The sequence below is a fragment of the Chrysochloris asiatica genome, unplaced genomic scaffold (genome assembly GCF_000296735.1).
Source record: "Chrysochloris asiatica unplaced genomic scaffold, ChrAsi1.0 scaffold00178, whole genome shotgun sequence".
Lineage (NCBI taxonomy): Eukaryota > Metazoa > Chordata > Mammalia > Afrosoricida > Chrysochloridae > Chrysochloris > Chrysochloris asiatica.
In genome coordinates, this window is record NW_006408696.1 from 165724 (window position 1) to 188515 (window position 22792).

General features: G+C 43.4%; 1 protein-coding gene across 1 annotated transcript in view; it reads left to right on the forward strand.

Annotated features, from left to right (window-relative positions):
• ITGAL (integrin, alpha L (antigen CD11A (p180), lymphocyte function-associated antigen 1; alpha polypeptide)) overlaps window positions 1-22792 on the forward strand; it is a 44969-nt gene that overhangs the window by 15631 nt on the left and 6546 nt on the right. Inside the window, exons 16-25 of the mRNA XM_006871975.1 lie at window positions 1453-1613; window positions 1697-1848; window positions 4540-4629; window positions 10555-10608; window positions 10697-10778; window positions 11129-11262; window positions 12722-12832; window positions 13418-13497; window positions 13599-13685; window positions 15210-15285. Of these exons, the coding sequence (XP_006872037.1) occupies window positions 1453-1613; window positions 1697-1848; window positions 4540-4629; window positions 10555-10608; window positions 10697-10778; window positions 11129-11262; window positions 12722-12832; window positions 13418-13497; window positions 13599-13685; window positions 15210-15285 (1027 nt within the window). The remainder of the gene's footprint in view (window positions 1-1452; window positions 1614-1696; window positions 1849-4539; window positions 4630-10554; window positions 10609-10696; window positions 10779-11128; window positions 11263-12721; window positions 12833-13417; window positions 13498-13598; window positions 13686-15209; window positions 15286-22792) is intronic.

The window sequence follows — 22792 nt, forward strand, 5'->3', positions numbered from 1 at the left end:
CAGCCATCTTTTGTTCAGCTGTTCTGCGGGAGAAGGATGAGGCTTTCTGCTCCCATAAAGATGAAAGCTTCAGAAACCCTATATAGAGTCACTATGAGTTGAATCAACTTGAAGACACACAACAACATTCCATGTTACACGATTGCTGATCAGTAACAGAAACAGGATTTGAACACAAACCTATCTGTGACACTCAAACCTCCTAGAGAAGCAATATTGTGCAGTGGGAAAAGACATGGTGTTAGAACATGGTGACCTGGATTCAGGTCGAAGCTCTGCCATTTACAGCTTGAATGATCTTACTCTAGTCACTTAATTTCTCAGGACCTAAGCTTCCTCATCTTTGAAATGATGGTGGCATCCCTTGCCTTATCCATGTCTTATAGCTGTTGGAACCAAGATGTGACGTTATATATATAGTAAACAGACATTTATTGAGTACCTACAAAGTCTTAGCACTCTGGGTGGTGCAAACAGTTAACGCAGTCAACTGCTAGCCAAAAAGTTGGAGGTTCGAGTCTAGTCACGGGTACCTTGGAAGAAAGACCTGACAATCTCCTGAAAAATCAACCATTGAAAACACTGTGGAACACAGTTTTACAGTCACAGACGGGGTCACCGTGGACCAAAACTGACTTGACAGCAACTGGTTTGGTACTGTGTCTTAAACACTGAACCGGAACAAGCCATTGGCACATAGTGTATGTGCAGGGTAATATACATAATTTAAAAATTAAACAAGGAAATAGATCATTCCAAATTGTGATAAGAGCTATGGGAGAAATGAGAAGGGAAACCTAGTATAGGCTGAGGGGCCTAGTTGGGAGTTGAAAAAGATGTCTTCTAAATATTGTGTGACATTGAAAGGGGATAGGCATAGTGATTATTTCTTTTTGAAAACTCAGAGGAAGTGGATCAGAGGGGGCTAGGAGGAAGTAGTGGTGGTGGTGTGCCATTGAATCAGTTCCTACTCCTAGTGACCCTGTAAAAGGTTTCCAAGACTGTAAATCTTTGCAGGAGTGGAATGTCTTATCCCACAGAGTGACTGGTAGATTCAAACTTCTGAACTTGTAGTTATCAGCCTAATGCATAACCACAATGCCACCACAGCTCTCTAGGAGAAAGTTGTTGTTGTTGTTGTTGTTAAGTGCCATCGATTCAATTCTAACCTATAGCAACCCTGTATAGGGTTTCCAAGGAGTGGCTGGTGAGCTTGAACTACTGACACTGTGGTTCAAATGACTTTGCAGTCCAGTGCATTAGCCCACAATGCTATACCAGGACTCCTAGAAGGAAGTGGGGAACCCTAACTGGTAATTGCTATTTTTATTGAGAGGAACCCGTGACTCTGAAGTCTGCTTTATGAGGGAGAATCTGCTGGGCTCAGTAACTGTGGCAGGGGAGCCCTCACATCTGACTGAGGAGGTACCCCGCTGACATTTTGCCCCACAGCTCCCGGCCTGTGGTAGATGTCATCACTTCGATGATCTTCTTTCCGGCTGAGATTCCAGTCCACGAAGTAGAGTGCTCCTACTCAACCACTAACAGAAAGAAGGAAGGGGTGAACATCACCATTTGTTTCCAGGTCAAGTCTCTCCTTCCCCAGTTCCGAGGTCAGTGCCTTTCTCCTTCTCCACATCGGCTTGTGGCTCAGGACCCTCCAACTATCCAACTCTGCCCTTTTTACCCTGCCCAGGAAGCCTGGTTGCCAATCTCACCTACACCCTGCAGCTGGATGGCCACAGGACCAGAAGCCGAGGACTGTTCCCAGGAGGGAGACGTGAGCTTAGTGGAAACACAGCTGTCAGCCCCACCAAGTCCTGCTTTGCTTTCTGGTTTCATTTCCCGGTAAGGAGCCGACTCCTGGGGAAGGGACAGAAGAGCGCTGGGTTTGAGGCATGGCTCTGGCAGTCCCACTGGGTGACCAGCTACTTTCTCTTCTACCGTACAATAGCAATAATAATACTTAATACCTTTGATAAAGAGCCCTGGTGGCACTGTGGGCTTAATGTTGGGCTGCTAACCGCAAGGCCAGAGCAGTTCAAGCCCACCAGTCACTCTAAGGGAGAAAGATATGATGCTGTCTGCTCTTATAAAGATTTACAGCCTCAGAAACCCTCGGGAGCAGTTCTATTCTGTCCTATAGGATTGCTTTTGTGAGGGAAGTTGTTGACACCGACAAACACTCAAGAAATCCAATCTGTACTCATTTTCTTTATTTGATTTTGCAAAATTGTGCACCTAACCCAGAGACATGGGTAGACACACTGCCTGGCCAGCCTGCAAACAGTTTTATTCCCCTGTCTTGAAAAAGCACCTTCTCCAGTTCCCCTTTAACTGGGTACTATGGAGCTTTACAATTCTACCCTGAACATCCCATGTTCCCTCCCCTCAGTTCTGCAATTTAGCCAGAATGGTACTCATGGTTTGAATGGCTGTGTTCTTGTTTAAAGTTCCTAGTCCTAGAACAGATTCATTTCCCCACTTCCCCCAATTCATCCTGCTCACATATAACTCTGGGTGTGAATCAACAACCTATATCTGGTCTAGCAATCTCATGAGCCCTTTATTCCTGAAGATGGACCATCTTGAGACTTTCTCACACTGTGAGTCTGAATTAACTTGAAGGCAGTGGGTTGATACTTTCAACATGAACTTTACTATAATGGCAATGGATTTGGTATTGGTTTTAGGTGTTAACATACTTGCTTGCATATACTTTTTAAACATTATTTTGATATGTATTTATCCACCCCCCCCTTTTTTTTAACTACTTTTCTCACACATCATATATAAATGCTGCAGCCAGCATTTCCTAATTATAGTATGTAGTTTTTGTTTGTTTCATTTTTGCTGTTGGGGAGGTACAATTCTACTTTGGCCTATAGGATCACTATGATTATAATTAGTTTTAATGACTATAGAATTTTCAGTCATACAGAATATTCAGCCAAGCTGATGTCCCATTATTTGTCAAATACATATGGTCATTTATTATTAACACTTATCGCAAATGAATTTGTTTTAACCTTAAAAAACTGCTGAAAAAGTCAATTTCACTTTGCTTATAGTTATTATTGTTGTTATGTGCCTTGGAGTCGGTTCCGACACATAGTGACCCTGTATAGGGTTTCCGAGGCTGTAAATCTTTACGGGAGCAGAAAGCCTCATCTTTCTCCTGCGGAACAGCTGATAGTTTCGAATTGCTGACCTTAAGGTTCGCAGCCCGATTCATAACCACTACGCTACCAGAGTTTATAGTAGTCCTATATAAATATAGGATTATATCAAATTATTATGGTCTCTTAAATATTTCATAAAAGACAAAGCATAGGACTGAGATCTAAGTTGTTGTTTTTTTTTTTTTAACTTTTTATTGTGAATTGAGTGAAAGTTATAAACAAAATCATCAATTTATATTCAATATATCATTTCCATTCCACCCTCCTTCCCATCCCTTCTCAACTTTGTTGTTAGACAAATGTTGCCCTTTTGATTTTGAAGTTATTCCATGGTGAGCATACCTTAATAGTGTTTTTGTTACCTCTTATATACTTATCTACTGCTTGACTGAAAATTGGACCATGAGGGTGAGTTCCTCTTTTAGACCTGAAGATGTGGTTGAGGGCCATAGTTTCAGGTTCCTCCAGTCTCTTTCTGATCAGTAAGCTGGATCTATATACATATATAATTTTGAATTTTGTTCCATATTTTCTCCCACTCTGTCCAGGACCTTCTAATGTTGGTAGTGGTAGCTAGGCACTATCTAGTTCTTCTGGTCTCAGAGTTGTGGAGACTGATGGTCACATGTTCTATTAGTTCAATGGGCTAATTGATTCCAAGCATCTTCAGTTTTCATAACTCTTCTGTCTTCCACACATGGAGAGACCATCAGTTGCACCTTAGATAGCTGCTCAAGAGCATTTAAGATCCCAGATGCTACTCGCCACAGTAGGATGTAGAATATTGTCTTTGTGGACTATGTTATGCCAATTGACCATGTTGTCCCCTAAGACATTTGTCTCATTTTTAGCAGGGGTATATTAATACCTACCTCATAGCACTGGTAGAAACTTTAGGTGAAATACATTTGAGTACCTATAAACACTAATAATAACAAAGAGTAAGTCTCATCTCTATTCTCAAGGAACTAATATCTAGAACTAGAATAGATAATGAGTCTGGAATATTCTTTTTCAAATGTTGATTGACTGATAATGACTGCCTATAGTAGTTTGACAAAGACAGGAATTTTGTTAGGGCTCAATGGGGGAAAGTGCTGTCATTGATTAATGATGCCTGTCATGGAGTTGGGGCTGAGAAGGGACAATCCCTGTGCTGAGAAGCAACCCTGAGTATATTATAGAACACCTGATAAGTAGTAGTAAGCAGTAGCTGTTATTATAATTCTCACTACTGGTAACTAAGTACTCAGCAACTAAGTACTAGAATTTCATCATTTGTAAGATGTGAACAAGACACACATTTAATTGGAAGTCATCATGACATTTGTTGTTTTATTCTACTTATCACCCTCAGGTATGTATTCAAGACCTCATCTCTCCCATCAATGTCTCTCTAAATTTCTCTCTTTGGGAAGAAGAAGAGACACCAAGGGGCCACAAGACGGTAAGAACACATTGCCTGGGGTTGTTGGTGGAGAATAGCAAATAGCAGACAGTAGAAATTCAATTTAGCAAGAAGAAACTCTATCACATAGGTGTCTTTTATTTGAATTGACAGAAACCAAATGTGACTTACCTAAGCAGGAAAGGAATGAATGGGAGTCGGGGCAGGTGCATCTCTGGCTCAAAGGGAAATCTAATCATTGCATTAACCCCACTATCAGAATGGGAGAAGAGGAGTCAGGGTGGTGGTTCTGGGGGGTTTCAAGGGGAAGAAACAATGAGTGGACTCCTCAGGGCATGGCCCCTGCAAAGAGTCAGCTCCAGACCTCTCTCGTCTTTGAATCCTCTACACAATATGTGAATTCCAGAAGACCTAGCTGTGGGTCCAGGATCATCCTTAGTTGTGGAAGGGCAGGGCACTCTGACTAGCCTTCTCACCAAAGTGTATTGGCAGCAGATTGTTCCTTCAAAATCAAGTTGGGAAGCTGTTATCATGTGAAAGAAGGAAAGATGCTGGGCAATATCCTCCTTAGTTTATTATATGACAAATTCCCTCTCTAGTGCCAAAAGCTTGGTTTCCTTTTCAAAAACTCTTGACATTCCTCTGGTAATCTGGTCTCTGTCAGGCAGGCAGCAGGATCTGGTGGGGAAAACCTGGGTTTGTTTCCTAGCACGAGCTTGAGCAGGTCCTGCCTCTCTCTGGGTCTCTTTTCCCAGCCATGAAAGAAACGAGTCCCAATGTTTTCTAGTGTGAGCTCTCTTCCAGAGCTGGCAACCTCTTGGTCCTGAGTGGTGGCTCCTAAGTACACTCCTTCTTGTGCAGACCTTTTTTCCCTGCTTCCATTCTCTCTGTTTTTTTTTTGTTTTTTTTTAATGTACACCAAAGCACTCAGGAATATGTAATCATTCAAACAACCAAAGGGCATACCCTGCAAGCCTGCCCCCCGGCCGTCAGTACACAGCCCCTCTCCATCCCTGAGTCCAGAGGCCCCAGCTGTTCCATCTCTCCACATCATGGTCTCTGCCTCCATCTCTGGTGTTGCTACTTCTCTGGATAGGGTCCCGTGCTCCGCTCTTCTCCCTTGATGGTCCCAGGGTCCTCCACTCCTGGACTGCAAGATCAACCACTCCTCTCTTTTTGTTACAAAAAGGTCTACCTTTACATTTGCAACAATTGCAATCAATCCTGATAATAGTTATTCACGATTGAACCACAAGAGTCTTATCCCCATATCTTTTTACCAGAGCCCCATCTAGACAGGTTGAAAACTAATGGCGGGTTTTGTATTGCATTTATTTTGTTTGTTTGTTCTAGTAGCATTTTCCTTAATTCCTCTAAAGTTTTTTCTGTGTTCTCCTTGCTTTCCTAGATCTTTCTGTCAATCTGTTGAAGTTAACCAAAATATCATTCTTTTGAATTCTTTTCCATTAGTTCCATTACCTTTGTTTCCTTGGAAATGTTTTTCCGTCTCTGCATCTTGGTCATTTGTTTGAGACATTCTCTCTTGTTTATTCATGTGAGCTACAATTGTCTGTTGTCTTCAGGACATTGTGTGATCATTGTATTTGTAAAAACTAACAGTGTAGCTGTTGGACCTTGAAGGGAAGAAATCTCGGGTGGATTCCTGCAATTTAAGGAGCTCACTAGGTGGTTGTGGAAGGGATGTGACAGCAGAGTTCCTGGCCCTAGATGGAGTTCCTAATGGCCTAGTGTTGTATATGTTCAGGGCACTCAATCAGAAGAAGATTGTGGGGGCCCTGGATGGAGTTGATTTCAGTGTCATTTAGGACTTCAGGGAAGCTGGGGACAAGATGACAGATTAAATGCTGGTCTGGTGACTCTGTGGGTTTTGTAAGTCTGGAGCTGAGCTCACCTGTATCCAGGCACCAAAGCAGCACACACAAGATGGTCGAGCAGCATCTGGCCAGCAGTTCACCAGTCAATTTTCCTTTTTAGCCATCCCTGCTTGGCCTCTCCTCCTAGTAAACAGTCCATCCACCTCTTTAACTCTTCTTCTGAAGTTCAGGGTGCCAGAATTTTCATCTGTGTCTGTTTTATTTGGTCTCTCGTATCTTTACTGTATAGGATCCTATACTATGTCTGCCTAGTCTGCCATCTTGCCAAAAATCTCCATACACTTTATAAGAGTGGCTTAAAGAAAAAAAAAGGTCTCTTTCTTCCATCCTGCTAATGACAGATGAAGATTGGTACCGTAGTTCTGTTCCTCTACATCAGGGGATGGAAAACTTTTCCTGTAAAGGGCCAGATGGTACATATTTTTGGCTTTATAGTCCAGATGGTTTCTACTACAACTGCTCAGCTCCGCCACAGTAGTAACAAAGCGGCTGAGACTGCTCAAGCACTAGCCACTGTGATGGCTTCAAGTCCGGCAGGAAGGTGGGGTGTAAGAAGAGCATGCCTTTCCCTTGAAGTCCACATGATACGCAGGCATGGCCACATGTTTTTAAAGAGAGGCTGAATAATGTCGTCTTTAGTCCACATTTTAAAGGAAGAAGACAAGAAAAGCCATGTGCGGATAACCAGCTGCCTCTGCCATAAGTCACTGTCATCTAGTTGATTCTGACTCATAGTGACCCAACAGGACAGAGTCCCGCGACTCCATAGGGTATCTTTATAGGAGCAGACAGCTTCATCTTTCTCCCAAGGAGCGGCTGGTGGGTTTGAACCCTTGGCTTTGCAGTTACCAGTCCAACACTTAACCTATTGCACCACCATGGCTCTTTGCCTTTGCCATACCAAAAAAATAAATAAATGAAAAACAATCTTAACTGCCATGAGTCAATTCCAATTCATAGAGACCCTGTATAGGGCTTCTGAGGCTATAAATCTTTACAGGAGCAGAAAGTTTCATCTTTCTCCTGAGGTGGATGGATTTGAACCACCAACCTTGAAGTTAGCAGCCTAACACATATTGTGCCACCAGGCCTCCTTGCCTCTGCTATGTTGTTGTTAGGTGCTGATGAGTCAGCTCCAACTCACAGCGACCCCATCCATGCACAACAGAACGAAACACTGCCTGGTCCGGTCCGGCAGCATCCTCACTAGTGTGGCTATGCTTGAATCCATTGCTGCTGCCACTGTGTGGATTCCTCTCATTGAAGGTCTTCCTCTTTTTTATTGACCTTCCACTTTATCTAGCATGATGTCCTTTTCCAGGGACTGGCCCCTCCTGATAACACGTGTAATGTATGAGAGGAGTCAATGTCACGTTATGCTGGCTTTAAAGGAGCACTCTGGCTGTACTTCTCCCTACTCATATTTGTTTATTCTTCTGGTAGTCCATAGTACTTTTAATATTCTTCAACACCATAACTCAAATGCATTCTGTGGTTTTCCTTATTCATTGCCCAACATTCACATGCAAATGAGGCTACTGAAAATGTCATGGCTTGGGTCAGGCGCACCTAAATCCCTAACCTTTGCTCTTGAACACTTTAAAGAGGTCATGTGCAGCAGATTTGCCTAATGCAATACGTAGTTTGATTTCTTGATGGCTGCTTCCATATGTGTTGATAGCTGATCCAAACAAAATGAAATCTTTGACAACTTCAATCTTATCTCCATTTACCGTGATGTTATTTATTGGTCCAGTTTGAGTCTTGTTTATTTACATTGAGGTACAATCTATATTGAAGGCTGTGCTCTTTGATCTTCATCACTAAGTATTTTAAGTCATCTCTGCTTCCAGCAAGTGAGGTTGTATCATCTGCATATCTCAGGTTGTTAATGAGTCTTTCTTTAATCTTGATGTCACACTCTTCATATAATCCAGTTTCTCAGATTATTTGCTCAGCATGCAGATTAAATAAGTATGGTGAAAGAATACAACCTTGGCTCACACCTTTCCTGATAAACCATTCAGCATCCCCTTGTTCTATTCTAATGACTGCCTCTAAGTGTTCTGGAATGCTCATTCTTCACCATGTTAGCCATAGTTGATCATGATCCACACAGTTGAAAGTCTTTGCATAGTCAATAAAGCACAAGTAAACAGATTTCTGATAGTCTCTGCTTTCAATCAAGATTTGTCTGACATCAGCAGTGATAGCCCTCGTTCCACGTCCTCTTCTGAATCCAGATTGGATTTCTGACAATTCTCTTGTCAGTGTACTGTTGCAGCTGTTTTTCCAAATGATCTTAAGCAAAAATTTACTTGCATGTGGTATTAGTGTTTGATGATTTCTGCATTCCCTTGGGTCACGTCTCTTTGGAATGTGCACAAATATGGATCTCTTCCAATCAGTTGGCCAAGTAACTGTCTTCCAAATCTTTTGGCAGAGATGAGTGAGCGCCTCCAAGGCTGTTTGTTGAAAGATTTCAATTTGTATTCATCAATTCCTGGAACCTTATTTTTTGCCAATACTTTCAGTGCACCTTGGACTTCTTCCTTCAGGACCACCAATTCTTCTTGATCATATGCTACCTCTTGCAATAAATGAACATAGACTGTTTCTTTTTGGTACCGTGACTCTGTGTTCTTTTTTAAAAACAAAAACAAAACTTTTCTATTGTGACTTGAATGAAGGTTTACAGACAAGATCATTAGTTTACATGTATTGTTTCACTCTTCCTTCCATACCTATTTAGCCTGTGTCTCTGTCCATGCATCTACCTGTAGAACACTATGGTTCCAAGGTTGTGCATCTATCACTATTTACCTCCATTCCCTTTAACCCTTTCATACCTCCCTGTGTGTTCACCTGTCTTCATCATTCTTCTGCTAACCTCTCTCTTCTTGTATACTGCCCTCCCCATCACCTGAGTTAACATGTCTACCCTCTAGTCAGTGAATTACTTTCCCTTCTCTCCCACCCCTGGTAACCGTCAAAGAATGTTTCTTTCAGTATGAAAACCTTTTCTTGAGTTTTTACAATAGTGGTCTCTATGAAGTGGTTCGCAGATTCATTGTTATTCTTCAACATTGCATAGTATTCAATTGTGTGTCTGTACCAAAGTTTGTTTATCCAATCTTCATTGCTTCCATCTTCTTTTAATGCTTTCTGCATCATTCAGTATTTTGCTCATTGTTTCTGTTAAGTGCCATCGAGTCAGTTCCGACCCAGAGCGACCCTGTATAGGGTTTCCAAGTAGCAGCTCTTCGGCTAGTTCTCTCCTACTCATCCTTTAAATCGATGTTGAGATGGCATTTCTTTAGAAAATTTCCTGAGACAGGATTCCCTGTATGTGCTCTGGTTGTTGTTGTTGTTGAGTGCCGTTGAGTTGGTTCAGACTCTTAGCAACCCTGTGTAGGGTTTCCAAGGAGCAATTGGTGGGTTTGAACTGCCAACTTTTTGGTTAGCAGTTCAGTGCTTATCCTACAGCACCACACCAAGATTCTCTACTGTTTTCGAGGCGCCCTGTACTTGTTTCATCATAACACTTGGCCCCTCAGTGTAAATGTCTGTTCCTTTTCCCTACCATATATGGAAGGAGACAATATGCCTGTTGTATTCCCTAGTGTATACCAAGTGCCCAGCATGGGGTGTGGTCCAGTGTAGAACATCAGGGAAAAAAATCGCCCTGGTTTGATAAGTGATGGAGAGCTGCTGCAGGGAGGTGGGGCTCAGAGGAGAACCAAATGAAAGAGCTATTCATGGGCAGGTGAGCATGAAGGCTGAGCAGCAAAGAATTCCTACCCAGGGAAGAAACTGGGGGTGGGAGGAACCAACTATTGGAGGCTGCTCTTCCAAGGTCCAGATCTTCTTCCCAGTAAAGGGAACATGACTCCCTGAGCCACAGCTGCCTTCTCAGAGAGGAAGGTGGCACAGATAGCTGGAGCTGAGGCAGAAGAGTGGGACTTGTCCTGGGGAGGGGCAGACCATAGCCAGACCAGCAGATCCTGGAGCTCCTCTAGCCCGGTTTCATGAGTTCTGCTACCTCAACTAATCTCTCCTGTCTCTGCAGAGCAAGGACATACAGCCCATCCTGAGACCCTCCCCACATTCTGAGACTAAGGAGGTAAGACGGAAACCAGTGACCCAGGGAGGCCCGGGGACCTGGGGGACTGAGGGTTGAACCTCTTAGTGCTTTCTTCTTGGCCTCTCAGGTCCCTTTTGAGAAGAACTGCGGTGAGGACAAGAAGTGTGAGGCAAACCTGGAGCTGTCTTTCTCTCAAACAAGGTCTGTGAGCCTTCAAACCCACTAGGTCTTTCTGTTCCACTCTGTTTTCCTAAGGCAGCTGTTATGTGCTGGAATGAAAGACTTCCAACTCTACTCACTGGCTGTGTAGTCTGGGGAAGCCATTGTCCCTCTCTGGGCTTAGTTTTCTCATCTGAGAAATGGGAGTAATAATACCTCCTTTGGGATGTCTGTCAGGATTAGATGAGAAGGCAAAATACAAAGACTGCACACAGGTGCTTATTTTTATTGATTAATTTTCTTATGGCCTACTGGATCCTTCATTTCCAAAATTCCCACCCCAATCCTGTTTCCCTCATCTTGACCCCATAACTGTTTCCTGATGTCCTCATATCCAGAGTCCTGCGACTGACCCCCTCAGCCAGCTTCTCTGTGGAGCTAACACTGAGGAACAATGAAGAAGATGCCTACTGGGTCCATCTGGGCCTGAGCTACCCCCGGGGACTCTCCTTCCGCAAAGTGGAGATGCTCAAGGTAAGCGAGAAGGCAACGCATTCATGGACGTCATCTCTCTGCAATTTCACTCCCCTCTGAGCTGCAAGCAGCCAGGACAGCAGCTGGAATGCAGTGGTCTTTGTGTGAAACAGGATTCTTAGACTGATGGTCATCCTGTAGCTATGTATCTTGAAGCAGAGGATGGTGGTGCTTACCCACAGGGCTAGCTGAAATGAAGGATGGGAAAGAGGCTTGCAGACCGGGCACCATGTAAGCCTGGTGATGAAGAAAATCTGTTAAGGTTTAGTAAGATCCGTTATCCCCTAACAAATCACAGTGTTGCTGAAGGGTGACCTGGATTGTTTTAAATGTAGCTTCTGTTCTAAATTACTCTGATGAAAGTAGTGCACGGTCCTCATGGAAACTTAAAAATTACAGAGAAGTTTAAAGAAGAAAACCATCACCGATACTTCTGCAGCTCAGCAATGACTATTTTTTAACATTTTGGTGTTTATCCTTCTTACTTAAAAAAAAAAACAAAACCTTAATTGCTAAGTTAGCCTTCTTACTGGAGTCCTGATGTGCTGCAGGATGAGACCACAAGGTCAGTTTGAACCACAAGGTTGGCAGTTCAAGCCCACCTCAAAAAACCTCTACCTCAAAAACCCTATACAGGATCGCTATGGGTTGGAACTGACTCGACAGCACTTATAGAAACCCTATTTAGGGTTTCTGAGGAGTAGCTGGTGAGTTTGAACCACCGACTTTGTGGTCAGCTTATCCTATATACATTTATATTGTTGTGTCTCTATACACATATGTGCACATTGCACTGTATATTTATTTGTTCGGTTTGTTTGAAAGAATTGGTATTTTGTTCTCCATGTCGTTATTTGTCTAGGTTTTGTAGTTTGTTGTGGTTTTTTTTTCACTCAATGTTGTGTAATGAGAGGTCCCTTTGGTCGTGAGTGATTGGTCTTCAGCAACACTAAATGGTTCTTTGAGGAGCATGTAGCAGAGTGATTAAGAAATTGAGCTCTAAAATGAAAACAGATCTGGGTTCAAGTCCCTACCAGATCCCTGCTGTTACCTAGTAGGAGAAATCACGAAATCTCTACTGCACAAGACTGTGATGACGATTAAGTCGCTTCATAATACTTAGCACAGGGTCTAGCTAGTGGTAACATTGAAAAATAGTTGCTAAATCTGTGGGTAGGTATAGCAGCATTTTAACACTCTCATGATAGTGCCTCCTCTCATTGTATCATAATTACTGAACCATTCCCATCTCTTTAGGATACTTGAATGTATCCTATTTTTCACTATTTTCACCTTTGCAATGAACATCTTTGTAGTATGCCTCTGTCTGTGCCCAGTTCTTTGGCCTTGGCTCTCTGAGTGTTCAGGGACAGAAACCTGGAGGAGATGGGCTGAGGGCATCCAGGAAACCCTTACTCTTGCCCATCAAAAAGCTCTCTCTCTCTCTCCTCACTCGTAGCCCCACAGCCAGATGCCTGTGAGCTGTGAGGAGCGTCCTGGGGAGTCCGCGCTTCATACCAGTATCCTCTCTTGCAATGTGAGCTCTCCCATCTTTAAGGCCGGCAGCTTGGTGAGTGCCTCAAGTCCCTAGGAACCAAGGAGCCAAGGGATGATGAGCTGGCAGAGGGAAGGGGTATGGTGACTGGCAACTCTCTACCCCAAGAGGAATGTATGCTGGCTATTTTAAGTCATGTTTGAAAGCCTGAACTTTGGAATCAGACAAATTTGAGATTGGATTATTTGTTTTGTGACTTATATATGTGATGTAACCATTGGGAGCCTAGATTTCCTCATCTATACAATGGAGATCAAACACCTAACCCAGTGTTTAAGATGTAGTAAATACTCAGTTGTTGTTGTTGTTGTGTTCCATGGAGTCGGTTCCGACTCATAGCAACCCTGTACGGGGTTTCTGAGGCTGTAAATCTTTATGGGAGCAGAAAGCCTCATCTTTCTCCCACGGAGCAGCTGGTAGTTTTGAACTGCTGACCTTGCGGTTCGCAGCCCAAGTCGTAACCACTATGCTACCAGAGCTCCTAAATGCTCAGTAAATGGTGATTACTATTATGGTCAGTGGGGATGGGACTATGAGGGGCTAGGGCTGCTCCCTGAGGCCCAGGCCCTTGCTTCTTCATTCCTTCTCCTTCCCTGCCAGGTTGTTGTCAAGGTGATGTTTCACACGCTGCTGAACAGCTCCTGGGGGGACTTTGTTAAGCTGCATGCCAACGTGAGCTGGTGAGCAAGCCCTGTCAGCATCACTATCCTGGTTTCCGATTACCATGCAGTCTTGGCCAAACCCTTCTCCTAACTCTGACCTCTCCCTTGCTCCAACACAGTGAAAACGAGGACTCAGGCTTCCTGAAGGACAACACGGACACCACCAGAATCTCAGTCTTGTACCCCATCAATATTCTCATTGAGGAGTGAGTGAGTCTGTTCGGGCAGCCACCTAACTTCCTCCCACCCAGGCCTCTTCCTCTAAATCCAGGGAGTAATTAGAACTGATTCCAATTACAACCTTCAAGAGAGTAAAGGTCAATAATTGAATGAAACAAAATAATTGAATGCTAATCATATGCTGGTACTGGCTTCCCTGCATGGTTGATGGGACTTCTAGCTAAACCTCCCTTCATTTTATTAATGTGCAAACGGAGGCTCAGAAAAGGGAGGTACTTGGCCCAGGTCACACAGTCAGGAAGTACTGAAGTCAGTATTTGAACTTAAGTCTGTGTGACTCCAAAGGTCCAGGAGAGTTCTTTACTGTTTCTAACAGTGTTGTAGGAGCCCTGGAGGTGCTGGATAAAAGGATAAAAGCTGGACTGCTATCTCCAAGGCAGGCAGTTCAAACCCACCAGCCGCTCCATGGAATAAAGAGGAGACTTTCTGCTCTTGAAAAGACGTATAGCCTCAGAAACCCTATACAGGGTTGCTTAGAGCTGGAATTGACTTGATGACAGTGAGTTGCTTGTTTTTGTTGTTGTTGATTTAGAAAGGCTATGAGCAAAGTGTTCACCATGGTCCTTGTTCTAGGGGAGCTTCCAGTTAAGTTGGAGAGATCAAAAACTCAGACTCAAGGAATCAGCGAATCTGAAAAAGTTGTGTGACGGGAAGGACAACTAGTTGTATTTTCTCATTTACAGAAAAGGAAACGGAGCCTAGAAATGTAGAGTAGCTTTCTCAAGAGGATTCAGTGAAGTAAGGACAGGGACAATGCCCAAGCCCAGTGCTTTGGCTTAAATGTCAAACAGATGATGAAGTGTGTTATGAAACTGGAGCCGGGGAAGATGAGGGTGGGTCAGAGGAGAGGTGGAAGGCCCTGAACCTGGTACCTGAAGGATGGTGAAATTTGGATCAAGGTCAAGAAAGAGGGAGAACTTTCTCATAAGAGAGAATATTGTAGGGGAGGCATGGAGCAGGAGGGGACAAGCTCAGCAGAGGACAAATGTGTGCAAGGGAGCAATGGGAAGGCATACTGGGAGGACAGGCGGGTCCAGACTAGACCTGACTCACCTGTGAATCAGCGAGCCATTGATGGTTTCTGAGTGGTAGGGTCCGAGAGTGACGTTAGGAAGGTTAGTCTAGTCATGACCATTTAAAGACTGGGAGAGGGAGTCCGCAATCTCCCAGTGAGACTGACAAGATGATCTCGGAGCTGAACAGTGGGGCCTAGACTACACTAGTTAACACTGGGAAGGTGATGTGGGGAAGACTTGAGCTCCAAAGCACTTTGCTCCAGGTTCCAGACCTGCTTCTCTCCTTTGGACTCCTCCCAGAAGTCTCAGTTTCCACAGGGAAGCACAAGGTTGTTGTCAAGCTTCGGTGAGATCAAGACTGTGCCGTATGTGGTACAATGACTGGCAATTCAGAGACTTGCCCTGGCCGAGGCCCCTGTCCTCCTGCGGAGTGTGCTGCTGTCTCTGCCATCTTGCTCTTCTTTCTCTTGACAGCCAGGAAAACTCCACACGCTACATCAGTTTCACCCCCAAGGGTCCCAAGATTCAGCATGTCAAGCACATCTATAAGGTATGACCCTTTATGTGAAAATGTTCTTAGAGGTCCTGTCTTGAGAACCTGAGAGCTAAGGATTCAGAGACCAGTTTAGACACAGTCCTATCTTCAATGAGGCTGGCCCTCCACCCAGTTCTGTAATCTGACGCAGCTTCACGCCCTGTGTAGGTACTTCCAGAGGCAGGATACTCACTAGCTGCTCTCCACAACTCAATAGGTTCTAGACTCACAAAACTTGAGAGTGAAAAGGGCTCTGGGAGAGAACCTAGTTTTTATTTGTTTTATTGTGATGAAATATATACAACATAAACTTCACCTTTTTAATGGTACAGTTTAATGGCATTAATTACATTCACAATGTTGAGTAACCATCACTTTTATTTCCCAGTTTTCATCACTCTCCCCTAGAAATGCATTCACTGGAAAATAATTCCCCATTGTCCCTTTCCCCAGTTCCTGGTATACTCTAATCTACTTTCTGTCTTTAGCAATTTGCTTATTCTAGATATTTCTTTAAGTAGGATGATACAATGTTTGTTTTTTTAAATCTGTTTTATTTCACTTAGCATGTCTTCAAGGTTCAATCATGTATGAGAACTTCATTTCTCTTTATGGCTGAGTAATATACCATATATGGACAGACCTAATTTTCTTTACCATTCATCAATTGATGAGCACTGGAGTTGTTCTCATTGTTTGGCTCTTGTGAATAATGCTTCTAGGAACATTGGTGGACATGTAGCTTTTAGAGCCCTGCTTTCAGTTTCTTGTAGTATATGCTGAGGAATGGAATTCTGTGTTGAACTTTTTTGAGAAAGAAGCAAACTGTTCTCCACAGTTGCTGCATTTTACATTCCCAGCAATGAATGAGGGTTCTAATTTCCCCACATTCTTGCCAACACTTGTTATTGTACTTTTTATTATTATTACTATTCTAGCCATACATGGTAAGGTCTCTGGGGGTGGGGGTGCACTGCTAACCTCAAAGTTGGCGGTTGAACACACTCAGAAGCACCACCGGAGAAAAGCCTTGCAGTCTGGTTCTGTAACGACTACAGCCAAGAAAACTCTACGGAGCTCAGTTCTACTCTGACCCACATGGGGTGGCCATGAACCTAAATCAACACACAGGCTTGAATTGGGTCTTAGTGTGGATGATGTGGTTGTCATGGTGATTTTGTATTTACCTAAGATGTTGAGCATCTTTTCATGTGTTTTTTATTCTTTTGTGTATCTTCTTTGGAGAAAAGTCAATTAAAATCCGTTGCCCATTTTTTTTTTCCTTAAGTTTTTATTGTGAATTGAGTAAAAGTTTACAGCGCAGATTATCAGTTTTACATTCAACAAATCATATACTTTGTTACATTACAATGATTATAATTCCCTCCATATACCATCAGTTAACAGTATTTCTCTCTATTCCTTTTATCTCTTTAAAAAACAAAAAACACTCAGGCATATATAATAATTTAAACCACCAAAGGGCACGTTCTGCAAATCTGCCTCCTTGTGGCCAGCTCTCAGTCCCTCTCTTTCCATGAGTCTAGAGTCTCCATGTCCTTATCTCTGCCTCCATCTCTGGTGTTACCTCTCTGGATAAGGTCCCGCATTCTGCTCATGCTCTTCTCCCTTGATGGTTCTAGGATCCTCTGTTTCTGGACTGTAAGATTAACTACGTTACGTCCCTGTTTTTGTTACAAAACTTCTACCTTTACAGTTGTGACAGTTGCAATTAGTCATGATAACAATTACTCACTATTGAATCATAAGAATCTTATCCCCATCTCCTTTTACCAGACCCATCTAGACAAGATGACCTTTGCCCATTTTTAATGGAGTGGGTTACCTTTTTGTTATTGATGATAGTAATTCTTTATAGATTCTGGATATACATACAATTTGTGGGTCATCTTCTTACTTTCTGATAAAGTCCTTTTATCTATTTTGTCTCTTTTTGCTCATGCTTTTGATGCCATATCTAGAGAACCTTTTTTTTTTTAAAAAACATTTCATGAACCACTCTTCTAGTTCAGGTACCTTGCTAGGCGCTGGAGCAGTAAGAAATAACAGAGTCCCTGTCCTCAAGAGAAAACAGATCTATGAACACAGAAGCAATTTATTTACAATTCCCACTCACCAAACAGGAGTTTTGGACTACATGCCTAGTGCTTCCTATCTATAACCTCCAATAATCTCATGATTCTTGTATGACAGCTACTGTCCTTCCCATTTTACAGATAACATATCTGTGACACAGACCAGTTTAGCTATTTTCCAGGCTACACAGCTGTCAGGGGAAGTGAGCAGGTTTGAGCACAGATTTGAAGGTAGAAACCCATGTGTTTAATCACTGAGTGATTGTCTGCTGCTCCACTGCACTATCAAGTATTCCTGGAGAGTAGCCGCAGCTCTCACCCCCATGACACTAGGTCACCACTGAGAGGACATTTCATTTGATAGTGAAGGAAATGAGGGCCCCAAGGGGGAAGTCATTCAAGGTCACACTAGAGTCTGGACACACTGGGGCAGCTGCCCCGACAGGGAAGTGGCCCCATCAGCTGGAGCCCACAGAAAAGGGCTGCTGTGAGCTCAGCAGGATACAGCGCTGAGGGGAGGGGAACATGGTCTTTGAGGAAGTCAGACATTCATTTGCATTAAACTGGCTGATTTAAAGAAGTAGTTGAATTGGCTTCTGGTGCAGTTTGCGGGAAAGAGCCCGGGTTTCCTGAAGAGGTTAGCGTGGCATGAGCCCAACCCCAGAATAATGGTAAAGAGTCAGGACTGCCTCTGAATCCCGTATCCTTGGCTTGCTCGGGTCTCAGTTCCCTCCTTCGGTAACCAACAAAACCAAATCACTTGGTGTTGAGTGAATTCCAACTCTTGACAACCCCATGTTTTCCAGAGTAGAACTGTACTTCATAGTTTTCTTTCCAAAGAAGGACACCAGGCCTTTCTACAGAGGCACTCTGGGGAGGATTTGAACTGCCAACCTTTCAGCCAGTAGCTACGCGTTTAACCGTTTATGCTACCCAGGGACTTCTACCTATGGAAAATGGAGTTTTAACTAAGAACCTCACAGGGGGTTGTGAAATTTTTAAATAAGTTGTTTTGTTGTTGTTGTTGTTGTTAGTGCTGGTTGAGTTGGTTCTGACTCATAGCAGCCCTATATAGGGTTTCTGAGGAGCAACTGGCAAGCTTGAACGGCCCACCTTATAGTTCAAACCCTTGAGATGAGTGCTTATCCTGTAGTGCCACACCTCCCTGTAAAGTGCTCCTCAGGGAACTGAGGAAGTGAAGTGGAGGTGGTTAGCCCAGTCAGGTAGGTGAAGTGCTACTTTGGAAGCCTCCTTAAACTTCAGCCTCACTCAACCTGGAACCAACTCAAGTCCCTTGAGCGTCCGCCCTCTCCTTACTTGAAAGCATCATCTGGGCTGGACAACTCTATCCATCCCTCTATCCACCATGCATTTGGCTTCCCACTGCTAGTCCACCAAACAGCCACTCCTACTGAAGATTTCCCTGTTACCTAAACCCAGTCCTGTTGTAGTGCTGTAGGCTAAACACTGAGCCACAAACATCGGTTTGAACCACAGGATTGGCAGTTAAAACTCACCAGGCGCTCCTCAGAAACCCTATACAGGGTCGCTATGAGTCGGAACCACTCAACGACACTTAACAACAAACCCAGACAGTGCCCTTAAAACTCGCCATGGCATGGAGCACCAGTGATCTATTCATGTCCTGAAGCTGCCATATTGGTCAGGTCCTTTTGGCCACAAGATCAACTCTCATAATTGGAGTTTATTGTAAGTTAGGAGTCCTGCAGGGTAAACAGTAGACTACTAACTGAAAGATCGGCAGTTCTTTTTTTTCTTTTTATTACTTTTTTAAACTTTTTATTGTGATTTAAGTGAAGATTTACAGACAAGATCATCAGCTTCACATTTAACAAATCCTACATTTTGTTTCATCTCAAAGATTGCAATCCCCTCCCTGTAACAACAGCTATTCCACTTTCTCCTTGCGGTTCCCATTTTCATTCCACCCACCTTCCATTCCTTCTCAGCTTTGTCCTTAGGTAAATGTTGCCATTTTGATTTTGAATGGTTGACCATTCCGTGGGGAGCATACCTTACTAGTGTGGGTGTCCCCCCTATATGCTTATCTACTGCTGGGCTTAAAATTGGAACACGAGGATGAGTTCCCTTTCAGACAAGAAGGGTGGTTGAGGGCCATAATTTCAGGTTCTTCCAGCCTCTTTCTGACTGGTAAATCTGGTCTTCTTAAAAAATAATTTTGAGTTTTGTTCCACATTTTCTCCTACTCTATAAGGGACCTTCTAATGTGATCCCTTTCAGGGCAGTTGGTAGTGGTAGCTGGGCACCGTCTAGCTCTTCTGGTCTCAGTCATGGAGACTGATGTTCACATGTTCCATTAGTCCATTGGCTTAATTGATTCCAGGCATCTTCATTTCTCGTCACTCTTCTTTCTTCTGCACATGAAGAGACCAATAGCTGCGCCTTAGATGGCCACTCATGAGTTTTTAATATCCCAGATGCTATTTACCAAAGTTGGATGTAGACCATTCTCTTTGTGGACTTTGTTATGTCAGTTGACCATGGGGTCCCCTGAAACTATGGTCCTGAGCCCCCAGGCTGAGCAACTTACCTTAAGAAGTTTGATAATATCTAAGAAGTTTTCATCATTTTGCAGGTTGGTAGTTCAAATCCACCAGCTGATTCAAGGGAGAAAAATGAAGGGTTTTGTGCCCATAAAAGATTTACAGCCTCAGAAACCTGATGGGGGTCACTATGAATCAGAATGAGTCCTGGTGTGGTGTTGTGGGCTAAAGCACAGTCTTTTGAACTGCAAGGTCAGTGGTTCAAGTTCACCGGCTGCTCCTTGGAAACCCTATACAGGGTGGCTATGGGTCGGAATCAACTCAACGACACTTAACAACAACAACAACATGAGTCAGAATCAACTTGATGGCACTGGATTCAGTTTTGTTTTATCAGTTGTTGTTGTTGTTATGTGCCGTGGAATCGGTTCCGACTCATAGCGACCCTGTACTGGGTTTTCGAGGCTGTAAATCTTTATGGGAGCAGAAAGCCTCATCTTTCTCCCGTGGGACAGCTGGTAGTTTTGACCTGCTGACCTTGCAGCTCACAGCCCAATTTGTAACCACTACGCTATCAGAGCTCCTTCAGTATTTCATTCCTTTTCATGACTGAACATTTCATTACATGGTGGTGGTGGTGTGCTGTGGAGTCAGTTCTGACTCATAGCAACCTTGCCTGCATAGGGTTCCCATGGCTGTAAATCTTTATGGGAGCAGAAAGCCTCATCTTTTTCCTGCAGAACTGCTGGTAGTTTTGAACTGCTGACTTTGTGGGTAGCAGGCCAATTTGTAACTATTATGCTACCAGAGCTCCTTTTTCACTACATCTATCTACTATATTCTGTTTATCCATTTATCCATTGGTGGACATTTGGGCTCTCTCTACCTTTTGGCTATTATGAAGAGTGCTGCTTTGAATGTGCATGTGAATGTAGTTGTTTGAACATCTGTTTTCCATTCTCTGGGGCATATACCTAAGAGTGGAGTTTCTGGGTCATATGATAATTTTACAGTTAACTTTTTGAGAAACCACCAAGCTGTGTGTGTCAGGGGTGTGTTCTTTCACCATACTTATTCAACCTGTATGCTGAGCAAATAATCCAAGAAGCTGGCTTATATGAAGAAAAACATGGTATCAGAATTAGAGGAAGACTCATTAACAACCTGCTATATGCAAATGATACAACCTTGCTTGCTAAAAATGAAGAGGACTTAAAGTATTTACTGATGAAGATCAAAGAGCACAGCCTTCCGTATGGATTGCTTTTCAATGTCAAGAAAACAAAAATCCTCACCACTGGACCAATAAACAACATTCTTATCATAGAGAAAAGATTGAAGTTGTCGAGGAATTCTTTCTTCTTGGATCAACCATCAACACTCATGGAAGCAGCAGTCAAGAAACCAAACATCGTATTACATTAGGCAAATCTGCTACACAAGACCTTTTTAAAGTGTTGAAGAGCAAAGATGTAGGACTAAGGTGCACCTGATCCAAGATATGGTATTTTCAATAACCTCATATGCATGTGAAAGCTGGACAGTGAATAGGGAAGACCATAGAAGAATTGATGCTTTTGAGTTATGGTGTTGGAGGAGAATATTGAAAGTGCCATGGGCTGTCAAAAGAATAAACAGATCTGTGTTGGAAGAAATGCAGCCAGAGTGCTCCTTGGAGGCCAGGGTGGCCAAACTTCGTCTCTCCTACTTCGGACATATTGTCAGGAGGGACCAGTTGCTGGAGAAGGATAGCATGTTTGGTAAGGTGGAGGGTCAGAGAAAAAGAGGAAGACCCCCAGCAAGATGGATTGGCAAAGTGGCAACATCAATAGGCTCAAGCATGGCAACAGTAGTGAGGTTGGCCCAGGACTGGGCAGTGTTTCATTGTGCATAGGGTTACTATAAGTCGGTACCAACTTGATGGCACCTAACAACAACATCAATAACCAAGCTGTCTTCCAGAGTAGCTGCACTATTTTACATTCCCACCAGCAATGTGATAGGGTTTCAATTTTATCACACTATCACCACACTTATTATTTTCTAGGTTTTTTTTGTTTGTTTAATTTTAGCCATCTTATTGGGGATTACGAATCAGGCTGCTAACCTCAGGGTCAGCAGTTCTAAACTACCAGCTGTTCCGTGAGAGAAAGATGAGGCTTTCTGCTCCTGTAAAGATTTACAGCCTCAGACACCCTGTACAGGGTTGCTTTCAGTCGGAACCGACTCCACGGCACATCATAACATTGGGGCTAAAGTGGCACCTCTTATGGTTTTGATTTGCACATAATTGTTCCTCTTGAACTTTACTCTCAACATGTCCTAAAGCAAATTTATCATCTTGTCCCTATAAAGCAGCATTTTTTTTTTTTTTTCTGGCTTGTGGGAATCCTTATTCCCTAAAGCATAACTTCCAAGTCTGAATGAATTTCTTTCTCCACGCCGAGTCCCACTGCCTCCTCAAGTTCTGTGGTCTCCATCCACTTCTCCCTGTTGTCCCTGCTACTGCGCAGGCTCAGTTCCTCATCTTCTTGCACCTGGACTATGGAGATAGGTTTCCAACTTGGGCTTTAGAGTCACCTTTCCTAGTTCCTGCTCATCTCATGCCTGCAATGGATAAATCTCCCCGGAACCACTTTTTTCCTCAACTACCTTCCATAGCTCCCTGTTGCCTGGTAGATGGTACCCAGCTCTTTCCCCTCAGGTCTTCCAGGTCGCACAATGTGATCTCAATCCACCTTTCCAGCTTCATCTCTATCTATCTCGCCTTCCCAGATCCCCTGTCCTCCAGCCACTGCACAGTCATGTGGTGCTGCCCTAATTCCCTATCTTTTTCCTCTCTGGATGCTCTCCCTCATCTTCATCTGTTGAGAACTGGTCTCTCTTTTGTAGTTCAGCTCA